The 13090-nt window shown below is 35.2% G+C and overlaps 1 protein-coding gene across 4 annotated transcripts in view; it reads right to left on the bottom strand.

Moving 5' to 3' along the window:
- FCHSD2 (FCH and double SH3 domains 2) overlaps window positions 1–13090 on the bottom strand; it is a 303187-nt gene that overhangs the window by 132828 nt on the left and 157269 nt on the right. For all 4 annotated transcript variants that reach the window (XM_045484109.1, XM_045484108.1, XM_045484111.1 and 1 more), the window contains exon 5: window positions 10797–10941. In XM_045484109.1, coding sequence (XP_045340065.1) covers window positions 10797–10941 — 145 coding nt within the window. The remainder of the gene's footprint in view (window positions 1–10796; window positions 10942–13090) is intronic.

Genomic DNA, 13090 nt, shown 5'->3' with positions numbered 1-13090 from the left:
CAAACTCAGCAAAGTAGGAGGAGATATTGGTGAGGGACTATTGTGCCAGGCTGAACAGCATGGAGTAGATAGAGCAAGGACACTGGAATAGCATAGATAAAGCAGAAACTTACACATGTGACACATAGGCTAGAGTTTCCCAGAAATTATTAGGTGTCAAGAAAGGGACAACTTTGGGGTGCCTGGGTGGCTCAGTCAGTTGAGTGTCCAACTTCAGCTCAGGTCATGATCTCATGGTTCATAGATTCGAGCCCTGCGTCAGGCTCTGTGTTGACAGCTCAGAGCCTGGAGCCTGCTTTGGATTCTGTGTGTGTCTCTCTTTCTCTGCCGCCCCCCCCCCCCACTTGTGCTCTCTCTTGAAAATAAATAAACAAATATTAAAAAAATAAAAAGGGACTACTTTACAGAAAGTGCAAAACCTGGAAGGTTCTCTATGGGCATATTTACTGAGCACTTATCAAGTGTCAGGCTGTGAATAAAGGGTTAAAAAGCCACCTCTTTCTCCTCTGCATGAAAACTGGACCCTTGCTTAACTTTCTAGGTCTCTGTTTCAACAGAAACCTGATGAAGACACAATGTCAACTGTGTTATTTGGTAACACTGCTTATGAACCCAACAGGCAAACTGCATCAAAGTACAAATGAACTATAAATATCTGGTGGAGAAGCGCTGGCTTTAGGCTTTTTTGAGTATCGTAATTCCTGTGTCTGGATGTGTCCTTCTCATAGACTTTGGAAGCTCTGTCTGTAAAGTTGTCATAAAAGCTTTTAGTCTCCTTTAGGGCCTGTGGCTACCCCTGTACATTCTCTCTCATTCTCTTGCCCTAGATCTCTTACCTGAGGAACTAAACAGAATAACCGTGGTTGGCTATGTAGACTGAGACATACACCAGTGAAAGAACTAAATACTAGCACTAGATGCTGCCCTGCTGGTTAACTGTGTTCCCTGTTCTAATGTCCTTCTAAGTTAACCTCATACCAGGTATGGCCTACAATAATCATGACAGTCTCAATGTTTCGTTAAACTTAAGAAGACTCCCTATGGACACATAGGCAGAATGCACTAAGTTTAGTACTTTATAAATATTATCACATTTACTCTTCCAAATGACTCTGGTAAAAGTGTTCATACTAGTCCTATTTTAGGATAAGGAAATAGACTTAAAGTGGTTAAATAATTTACCCAAAGTCATAAAGTGAGAAAGTGATGCTATCATTTACCATGTTAATCCATTATAGTACCTACCCCAGTTTTGTGACAATTCATGTAGAGATACTTTATCTTAAAATAGTAAGCTTTAAAAAAATTGGTATGTAATCCACATACCACAAAATTCATCCTTTAAAAGTATACAATTTGGTGGGTTTTAGTATATTTATAAGGTTGTACAACCATTTACCACTGTCTAATTCCAGAACATTTCATCACCCAAAAAAGAAACCCCATACCGATTAGCAGTCACTCCTCATTTTCCCCTATCCCTAGTCCCTGGAAACCACTAATCTACTTTCTGTCTCTATGAATTTCCTGCATTTCATTTATCAATGGAATCATGTAACTATGTGGTCTTATATGTCCTAAGTCCTCACATAATGTATTTAGGGTTCATCTATGTTGTATCATGTATTATTTCTCCATTTCTTTTTATGGCTGAATAATATTTCATTTTATAGATACACTAAAATAGTAAGCTTTTTATCTTGTAGAAAAAATCTGTCTTTCCCTTTAATTTTTAGTAGTCCTTATCATAAATAAACCTCTTGTTTATTTATTTACTTTGAGAGAGAGCGTGCATGTGCATGTGCATGGATGGGAAAGGGGCAGAGAGAGAGAGAGACTTCCAAGCAGGTTCTGTGCAACCTGACAGGAGGCTCAAACTCACAAACTGTGAGATCATGACCTGAACTGAAATAAAGAGTTGGATGTTTAACTGACTGGATTACCCAGCACCTCAACAAACCTCTTGTAAGAGCATGCGGCTCTTGATCTTGGGATCATGAGTTTGGGCCCGTGTTGGGCATAGATTTACATACATACATACATACATACATACATACATACATACATACAAATAAAAATAAGAACCAAAAACTGGGGCATGGTCTGAAAACCATGTTTAATGGGAAAATGAGACAGATTATTTAAAAGAGGAGTCAGGTATAAGGCATTTATAACCAAAATGTTCATCCAAAACAATAGAGCTTGACACCTCAGAAAAACTAATCAATGAAGGGAAGCTTAAGAATCCTGTGGTGATTTACATGCACGGAAAGGGTCTGCTAAGTTGAACATTTCGAGAGGAAACTAAACACAGTTGGTCAAAACTTTTCATGTGGATTGCACATCATGTGGCTAGGATATCAGTATATTCACACAAATGAACACCATGGGTACATGAGAACATATGTGCGTACACGTGCAAGGACCCACACACAGCCACTCACTGCTCATATGCCTACCCTTCGAAGGATAAGATGTATCTCTTAGACCTGATTACTTAATTCATTTTCATCTATAAAAGGGTACCAACTAAATTACTTTCTCTATATGTGACAACATCAGGGGGACTTTATGATGTTCATATCTTTGAAAGGATTTCTCAAAAATCTCATCAGAAAACTCAGGGTGATTCTATTCTTGTTTTTTCTTTCCCTTTACATAAGTTTCTAAGATACTGTTCATCAAGTAATATTAGATAGATAGCCCATGTGTACAATGAAGAGATCTTTTATGATCTATTCTTCCCTAGCATTCAGTAAATCCTTAACCAAATGTCTTCCATCACCAAAATGAACTGTTTGAAGTCAGAGTAATTTGAGTTTTTGTCAAATGAAAGTGCTCCGCACACAGCAAAACAAGGACATACCTCATTTCATTGCACTTTGCTTTCCTGTGCTGCAGATATTGCATTTTTTACAAATTGAAGATTCAAGACTTTAGTGGAAGAACTGTAGATGTGGTGGAAATAGCAAGAGAACTAGAATTTGAAGTAGAGCCTGAAGATGTGTCTGAATTGTTGCAATCTCATGATAAAACTTGAATAGATGGGGAAATGCTTCTTATGGATGAGCAAAGACAGTGGTTTCTCGAGAAGGAATCTACTCCTGGTGAAGACTGTTGAAATGACAATTTAGAATACTATATAATTTTAGTTGATAAAGCAGCAGCAGTGTTTGAGAGGATTGCCTCTAATTGTCAAAGAAGTTCTACTATAGGTAAAATGCTATCAAACACCATCACATGCTGCAGAGAAATTGTGTGTGAAAGGAAGAGTCAATGGATGCAGCAAACTTCATTGTCTTATTTTTTTTTAATGTTTATTTATTTTTGAGAGAGAGAGAGAGAGAGAGAGAGAACGAACGAGCATGAGCAGGGGAGGGGCAAAGAGAAAGAGGGAGGCACAGAATCTGAAGCAGGCTCCAGGCTCTGAGCTGTCAGCATAGAGTCTGATGTGGGGCTTGAACTCACGAGCTGTGAGATCATGACCTGAGCCGAAGTCAGATGCTTAACTGACTGAGCCACCCAGGCACCCCTTCGTTGTCTTATTTTAAGAAATTGCCACAGCCACACTAGCCTTCAGCAACCACCACCCTGATCATCAGCAGCCACCAACATCAAGGCAAAGACCCTCTATCAGCAATAAGATTATGACTCACTGAAAGTTCAGATGATAGATAGCATTTTTAGCAATAAAGTATTTTTAAATTAAGGTATGTACATTGTGTGTGTGTGTGTGTGTGTGTGTGTGTGTTTAGACACAGCTACCACACACTTATAGCCTACAGTATAGGGTAAACATAACTTTTATATACACTGGGAAACCAAAAAATTCATTTGGCTCACTTTACTGCAATATTTGCTTTATTGCAGTGGTATGAAATCAACCCACAATGTTTTTGAGATATGCCTGCACCAAAAATATTTGTTAAATACAAGTCATAAAACTTAATTTGCAAAGAAAAAGATTACCTAGGATTTCCTTTCCAAATTTAGATTAAATTTCTTCATAGGAATCCAGTTTTCTGAGGGGACTAAGTTATATACTTAAAAAGAAGCTTACTTAATAATGCCTATATGTTAAGAAAAGACTTGGTATGGTATAAGCCCAGCTCTTTACCAAGAGTTATCAGCACTGAGCAGACACAGAAATGAATGTACAAGTTTACCTTAAGGATAAGGTATTATATAAAATGGTGACAAACTTGGATACTAGAATTCTAGTGAAGAAATTAAAAGTATGATACCTAAGTATGACACAGATCTTAGAATAAGATATACTTGGCAATAACTTGAAGAGAGGAATAAAAATAAAATAGCAACTTGAGCCAATACATTAAAGTCCCACAAATCAGTAGATTCTCTAACCTAGTAGTCATGTCCTAGAAATTCATGTTAAGGAAGTAACTTCAAAGAAAAAGTTAATTTTTATTGCAGACTTAGTGGTAATGTCCAAAAACAAAGGTATGATTAAATAAAGTAGAATAAATAAAAAATTCATTCAGAAATTAAAAATAGTAAACACAAAGACTGCATAGAAACATGAACAATTAATTAGGAAATAGAATGAAGAAAATGGGATATGCTAAAAAATGATCAATGTATTAATCGTAACTATTGCAAAAACTAAGAAGATAAAAGGAGTAAGATAATTAAGTAGTCTACTAAGGTAAAGGAATTGTATGTTTTTCTGTAAACTTATTTAAGTATTAAAGTTCAAGCGTTTTTAGAAGATTGCATAGGATTTGGAATTAGGAAGCAGTATATTCAAGTTTCTGCTGTGTTATTTACCACTAAGTCTCTTTAACATTTTTTAGGCTGGGTTTTATCATTTGTAAAATAGTAAGATTAATATACCTAACAAGTTGATAGGAAAATCAAATGAGACTATAATGGATAAGGTAGCAGTTTACAAACTCTAAAGTGTTATCCAAATGTAAATCCCAACTATTTCAAAGAAACATAAACTCTAGTTTGCATGTGAAAGATATGAACTAAAGTATTACTAATAATTAATACAATGATGGATGTTAACTGGACTTCTGGACTTAGTATGGCGGATCATTTTGCAATATACATATAAATATCAAATCATTACATTATACACCTGAAATTCATGTTATGTGAATTATATCTCAATTTTTAAAAATGGCAAAAGTCTTAGATTATTATGGCTCTTGTTTTGTTTTATAAGCAAATGCCAGCATACAGAAAATCATTTCGAAAAAGTCATAATATTATTCTCGTTATAATCACAATGGACAGACGTTTTATAACTGTAATATGGCTGAATTTACCCCCACGTCTTAGAAAACTGACAAAATAGAGAAAATTTTTAAAAGAACATGACCATTAAAATGTTATTGAGGGAAAACAAAATTGGCTGTGATAATGACAAAGCAAGTTGTTTCAGACTACCTTCTTCTAGTCTGGAAATTGTAAAAGTTGGACAAAAGAGGTTTTTATTTATTTATTTTTTTTTAATTTTTTTTTTCAACGTTTTATTTATTTTTGGGACAGAGAGAGACACAGCATGAACGGGGGAGGGGCAGAGAGAGAGGGAGACACAGAATCGGAAACAGGCTCCAGGCTCTGAGCCATCAGCCCAGAGCCTGATGCGGGGCTCGAACTCACGGACCGCGAGATCGTGACCTGGCTGAAGTCGGACGCTTAACCGACTGCGCCACCCAGGCGCCCCCAAAAGAGGTTTTTAAAAGATACCAGCACTAAAGAACAATAATATACACTGGACTTACAGGACTATGATATATGGAAGAAGGGAAGCCCAGCTAGGTAAGCTCTACATTTAAGGTGATTTTTTTTCTTAGGGCATTTGTCCAATCAGGGTACAGAGAAACAGGCAATCTTATTAGATTAAGGAAATAGAGGTCGGAGTTTAAGGATGCTACAAGAGGAAAAACTTGAGAGGCTAAATTCTGGAAAGAAGGGTGCTACAGAGAAGCAAGCCCAAAGATCTGTATGCAATTTCCCCGAGTCATCAGTTAACTTCTAAGTGGCATGTATGGAGTAAAATCCCAAGAAATCCAGTAAAGAAGAGCAGCTGAAAGGCTAATAAGCTGAGCAAGTACCAGAGGATCAGAACAGCTACATGATGTTGAGAAGACAGAGGTTAGAGTCAAGTCTTGTCAAAGTAGAAGGGTTTTGGTAGGCACCCTATACCAAAATATGGACAATGGTGAAACAGAACAGCCCTAAGAAAGGCTAAAACCAGACCCTAACAGGATCAAGGTGATCTGACAGTATTCTATCTGCCTGCTAGAAAATTTAACTCTCTTTGGAAATAAAAAACATATTCCAGAGCCTCTATAATTTTTATTCACAATGTCCAGCATTATGAGGCATAACCAAAACCCAAGAAAAACAGTAAATGATAAAAAAAGGCCTTGGGTGCCTGGGTGGCTCAGTCAGTTAAGTGTCTGACTCTTGATTTTGGTTCAGGTCATGGTGTCACCGTTCATGACAGTACAGAGCCACTCACACTCTATTTCTCTCAAAATAAATAAATAAACTTAAAAAAAAAAAAAGGAGACCTATAGTGATTTCGACAGTGGAATCATGAACCAGAGATCAGGAGTAACCTATTTAAGAGAATAAAGGAAAAACATGGAGAACAACTTCACCAGAAACACAGAATTGGTTTTTAAAAAATAAAATAAAAATTCTAGAACTGAAAAATACATTAAGACTCCAAAATATGTTTTAAAAGCAGATTGGAAATAGCTTAAAACAGAATATTAATGAACTGTAAGACACTCGTAGAAAATACTCAGACTGAAGTACAGAAAGAAAAAAAAGATGGAAATAGAGAATGCATAAAAAGTACAAATGCCATATGAACAAATTCAAAAGGTCTGACAGCACAAAAGTTATAATGGGGAGGCAAATGGAATTACACTGCTGGAAGATTTTTATATTGTGTATAAGGTAGTAAATACTAATTCCAGGTAAACTTTATTAAATTAATTGAAAGTTTGGAGAATAGTATAAGTACCAATTCCAGATAAACTGGACTAAGTCATGGAGGCATACTGGAGTCTCTAAGGTAACTAGTAAAAGAATAATACAAAATTATAAAATTAAAAAGCTAATAGTAGAGCAAAAATTGATAATAAAAAAAATACAAGTGCAGTGCCTAGCTAGCTCAGACAGTAGAGCACGTGACTCTTGATCTCTAGTTCATGAGTTTAAGCACCATGTTGGGAGTAGAGATTACTTTTAAAAAAAGAAAAGAAAAATGTGAGATTGTTCAATGTCACTAATCATCTGGAAAATGTGAGTCAAAACCACAGTGAGATACTTCATACCTTCTAGGATAGTTATTACATACATATAAAAAAAAACCCAAAAGATAATAACCATTGGTGAAGTTATGGACAAACATGAACCCTTATACACAGCTGGGAATGCAAAATGGTGCAATAAGGAAAACAGTATGGCAGTTTCTCAAAAAATTAAAAATAGAACTACTATATGATCCAGCAATCCCACTTCTGAGTATTTATCCACAACAATTGAAATCAGGATCTCAAAGAGATATTAGCACCCCATGTTCACAGCAGCACTATTCACAAAAGCCAAAGTAAGGAAACAATCAAAGTATTGAGCAATGCATGAATGTATAAAAAATGTAGCATATACTAATAGTGGAGTATTATTCAGCCTTAAAAAGGAATGAAATCCTACAATATGCAACAACATAGATGAACCTGCAAGACATTACCCTAAATGAAATAAGCCAGTCACAAAGGAACAAATATTGCATGATTCCACTTACATGAAGTATCTAAAATAGTAAAACTCATGGAAGCAAAGAATAGAATTCTGGTCAGCAGGGGCTGGAAGAAGAGGAAAGAAAGAACTGCTAACCAACCAAAATTTCAGTTATACTAAATGAGTAAACCCAAGATTAGCTGTATAACATTGTGCCTATAGATAACAATACTGTATTGTAGACTTAAAAATCTGTTAAGAAGGTAGATCTCATGTTAACTGTTATCACACTAAAGTTAAAAAAAAAAAAGAAGAAATGAAAAATACACAATTAATCCAAAAGGCAAAAAAAAAAAAAAAAAAAAATGGGGGAAAGGTTAGAGAAGCAAAGGAAAAAGAATAGATCATCTATTTATCCTATATGGAGTCAATTTGTTGTAAAGCTTGGGAAGTACAATTGGAGAAGCCAACTACAGTGGCTATCTGTTGTTTTGCTTGCTCTGTCTTTATTTCCATGGTTTTTCCTTTGGAAATCCATCTCAATTTTCTTTTGGAAAATTATCTTTCCCCATTTTTAGTACATATAGTTTACATGAGGACTGTAAACCCCAACGTGGGGGTCTTGGTAACCCAAGACAGGCCAATGAGCCTCAATTTGGGAAGTTTCGTTGGAACTTTTGGGAAAATGCAAAGTGAGGGATTGCTAGCTATAAGATTTATAAATCCTTCATTTGGGGGCCACCATGTGGAGAGTTGCTAAAGAATGAAGCCTTTATGGGAATGCAAGCTGGTGCAGCCACTCTGGAAAACAGTATGGAGGTTCCTCAAAAAACTAAAAATAGAACTACCCTACGACCCAGCAATTGCACCACTAGGAATTTATCCACGGGATACAGGTGTGCTGTTTCGAAGGGACACATGCACCCCCATATTTATAGCAGCACTATCAACAATAGCCAAAGTATGGAAACAGCCCAAATATCCATTGATGGATAAATGGATAAAGAAAATGCGGTATATATACACAACGGAGTATTACTCGGCAATCAAAAAGAATGAAATCTTGCCATTTGTAACTATGTGGATGGAACTGGAGGGTATTATGCTAAGTGAAATTAGTCAGTCAGAGAAAGACAAAAATCATATGACTTCACTCATATGAGGACTTTAAGAGACAAAACAGAAGAACATAGGGGAAGGGAAACAAAAATAATATAAAAACAGGGAGGGGGACAAAACAGAAGAGACTCATAAATATGGAAAACAGGGTTACTGGAGGGGTTGTGGGGGGGGGGAGCTAAATGGGTAAGGGGCATTAAGAAATCTACTCCTGAAATCATTGTTGTACTATATGCTAACTAATTTGGATGTAGATTTTAAAAAATAAAAAACAAAATTAAAAAAATAAAAAAAAAGAATGAAGCCTTCAGGGGAAAACAGACCTACTAGATGGAAAGAAGGACTGAATTCTAATACCATCATTTAACCATCTGATCCACCCCTGGAATTTTCAGTTATCCAAGCTAATACATTATTTTCTTGGCTTAAACTAGTTTGAAGTAGGTTTCTGTCGTCTGTAATCTCAGAGTTGTAAAGGGTACACCTAATATGTACCTAACGTCCAACAACTGCTTAGATGGAACATAAACACCATTTTTTTCCAGCTATAATATAATATAATTCACAGATAAGAGGACTTGTCAAATCTCATCAAACATTCTCTGCCCAGGAACGCTGGTTAAATTCGGGACAGAGACTATTCTCCCAATGGAAGAGAAACTCTTTCAAAATATTCTGATATTGAGAAAAGTAGAATTTTCCAGTAATTCAATTAGATTTGGTCAATGCATTGGCTATGTGAAACGCAGTATTTCCTCCCAGTTAGGAAATTACGCTAGTATAAATTCTCTGCCTCTATCTTCTACCCTCTCTCTGCATACATGTATGTGTTTTATACATACATACATATATACATATATATACACACACACAACACATATTTTCACAACTCAAAAGCATTGTTTGGTCAGTGGTTATGTAATTTTGAAAAGGTAATTTTGAGCTAAAAAAAGGCATTCCTATACAGATATGTTAAAACCAACTGATATTACACAAGTGCTTGAAAGAGATGAAAATTTTATAAAATACATTTAACATACTGATTTTATGCTACAAATATCATCTTTGGGAAACAAGGAAAATTAGTTTTTTTAGATTTTGTAAAACAATTTTGAAAATCCAAATGATAATTAGAATTAAAACACTGGATGGTTTTTGAATGACTATTTCCTTAAATGATTACTTTAATATTTTTTAAAGCATTGATACTTCCATAGGAATAATTTAATTACTTATTAGGCATCATAATAATTTGTATTTGTAACTCTATCTCCAAAAAAGGATACAATTCAACTACCTTCAACAGAAAGCACTTCATAAACATATTTAATAGTGATTTTTTTCTATGAATTTTTGATTTCTGTATAATCAAAGAAGTAGATCTATTTGAAAACTTTAATTTTATATAACCTATATAATTAAACTTTAGAGTACACCATTTTTGGTAATAAGTTTTCTTACTAGGTGAAAAATAAGAAAATAAGTTTCACATATTTGGTCAAAATGTGTCAACTTCCTTTAAATTATTATGCAAAATGACTCAAGTTAAAACCAAGATGAATTTTTTCAAGACTTAGTGGGATTAATAACATTTAACTACTTTATTATACACTGAACTATAACAATATTGTACAACTAAGTAAATCTATTTACTTGAATTAGGATGAAAAGTGGTATTTGTAAGAAGTATTCATTGACCTTTTCAGAATATCCAGATTCAAATTATACTCACTTTTGTCAGTTAATAAAACACAGCAGTTAGAAAGAATATGATGAAATAAAAAAATCCTAGTAACATGTTGAAATCAAAAAGTCCATGTTGAAATCAGAAATATTTGTGACCATATAGAAAAGCTCAAGGTGTTAAATGCAATTTAACATAACCTTACAGATTACAAATGGAGCACTTAGATATTAAAATGCATATAAGAAAAGAATAGAAACAATACCCTTTTTAGTTGTTGTTCTTTTAAGCTTCTCACTGTCCTTGCAGGCTCAGAAATGAAGTTTTTATAGTTTTCACATATATTGATCCGAGACTGGGCTACCTGCATTGTTCCCTCAAGAAAAGATTTCCAAACAGGATACATGCTCCTAAATTCAAAGAGGGACAGAAAAGTATTAGGCAGGGAAAAGGAAAAAAGTTGGCTAACCTTATGCTTACTGGCTAGCACTGTGAAACAGAATGGATGTTTTCTTTATAGTTGAAAGTGTATTTATAGTGGTATATATATATAGGTAGTAAAATTCTTATCATATAAAGGGAGAAACACAACATATACTTTATTCCTTTATATCTCTGCAATGACTATCTTGATTCATTAGCTATTCTTGGTAATGGAGTAAAGGATTGCAATTCCAGACAAAGCTAATGCTATAAAAATTAGTGAATTCTGACTGTCCAGACCTTTCACTGTCTCAGGGTCATCATTATGGATATCAAGTTTCATTATTTCATTAAGATATTTTCCTAATTTTAGAGATGGGGTAACTGAGCAAGCCTTAGACAGATTTAGAAAATCACCCTAGATCACAAAAGAGTGTGGTAGTACTGAGATATAGATGAAGGTTGAGTACCTCTAAAGTACATTCTCTTTCAACTACATCATATTGTTCTCTTACATAAATTGATATAGCTGGAAAAAAATTATAAACAATTGCTTACATACTTGAGAAGTCTATTTCTCTGACAAAAGAGTTCTATGGTAGCAATGTTCTACATCTGTTTCTGTGTTGTAACAATGCTTAGCCAGCATCCTATTATGGCTTGGAATCATTCCAAGCAATTCCCATCACCTTTACTTGATAAATGTGCTCAGCAATCTCTTGGGAAATTCAAATAATTATTCATCTTTTGCTTTTTGTAGCTAATGTCCTTTTCAAAGCTTCTCTTCTACTTTGCTAATTCCTTAGTCAGTTCTAGTATGCACCTGCACTAGTTAAACATATTTTATAACTTATCATAACAATGGAGGGTATTTTGTTTTTAAAAAATGAGATGCTTGCACTGATGGATTATAATATTCATCTCCTAAGATTTTTCTTCTTGTGCCACATGGATTTTCTACTATAGCAATGTATGATACCTTGTGCTACATAAATGCTACTACTTAGAACTAAAAAAACCTTGGGGTGCCTGGGTGGCTCAGTTAGTTAAATGTCTGTCCAACTCTTGATTTTGGCTCAGGTCATGATCTCACATTCCTAAGATCGAGCCCCACACTGAGCAGAGAGAGAGCCTGCTTAGGATTCTCTCTCTCTCTCTCTCTCTCTCTCTCTCTCTCTCTGCCCCTCCCAGCCCATGTGGGTGCATGCTCTGTCTCATAAATAAGTTAAACAATAAAAGAACTAAAAAACATTGTAACTATATTTTTCAAATAAGGAAATGATTAGTTTATATAGTGGATTAGGTTTTGTAATACATCAAATGAATTAGTTTAGATGGAAATATTCTTTTATTTAACCAGAAGTATATCACATTCCCTTTGGAAAAAAGATTCAGTGTATGGTGCCAGCAAAAGCTGTCAACACAAAAGCAAAATGAATATGAGATGATGGATGTTAACTAAACCTATTGTGGTAATCATTTCACAGTATATGTAAATCAAACCATCAAGCTGTATACCTTAAACTTACAGTGATATATGTCAATTATTTTTCAATAAAGCTGGGGAAAAAAACCCAGCAAAATTAAAGTTGCCCATAGCCTGCATGACAACTGATGGAACCTGAGATGTAAACTCACCACAGCCCCTCCTAAACAGTCCAAACTGTTCAGAGAATGCAGAGAGAAAAATTCAGTACTATGCTTTGTAGTTATTAATTTGCACTTAAAATACATTTTAAAATCATAATTAAAATGAGAAAGAAGCACTATGAAATGTGACAGAAAGGAAGGAAAGAGAAAAGGGAGGGAGGGAGGGAGGGAGGGAGGAGGGAGGAGGAAGGAAGGAAGGAAGGAAGGAAGGAAGGAAGGAAGGAAGGAAAGAAGGAAGGAAGGAAAGGTGGGAGGGAGGAAGAAAGGAAAGGTGGAAGGGAGGAAGGAAGGAAAGGTGGGAGGAAGGAAGGAAGGAAAGGTGGAAGGGAGGAAGGAAGGAAAGGTGGGAGGGAGGAAGGGAGGGAGGATCCCTTCATCCAGGCTCTTCTCATAGGGAGCACTCTCTTCCCTTTCAGTCTTCACCTAGTTGACTGTTGTTCATCCCTCAAATCTCAGCTTAAATATAACTTCCTTAGAGAAGTCTTT

The sequence above is a fragment of the Leopardus geoffroyi genome, chromosome D1, assembly GCF_018350155.1.
Source record: "Leopardus geoffroyi isolate Oge1 chromosome D1, O.geoffroyi_Oge1_pat1.0, whole genome shotgun sequence".
Taxonomy (NCBI): domain Eukaryota; kingdom Metazoa; phylum Chordata; class Mammalia; order Carnivora; family Felidae; genus Leopardus; species Leopardus geoffroyi.
This window is presented reverse-complemented; position numbering and strand designations above follow the sequence as displayed.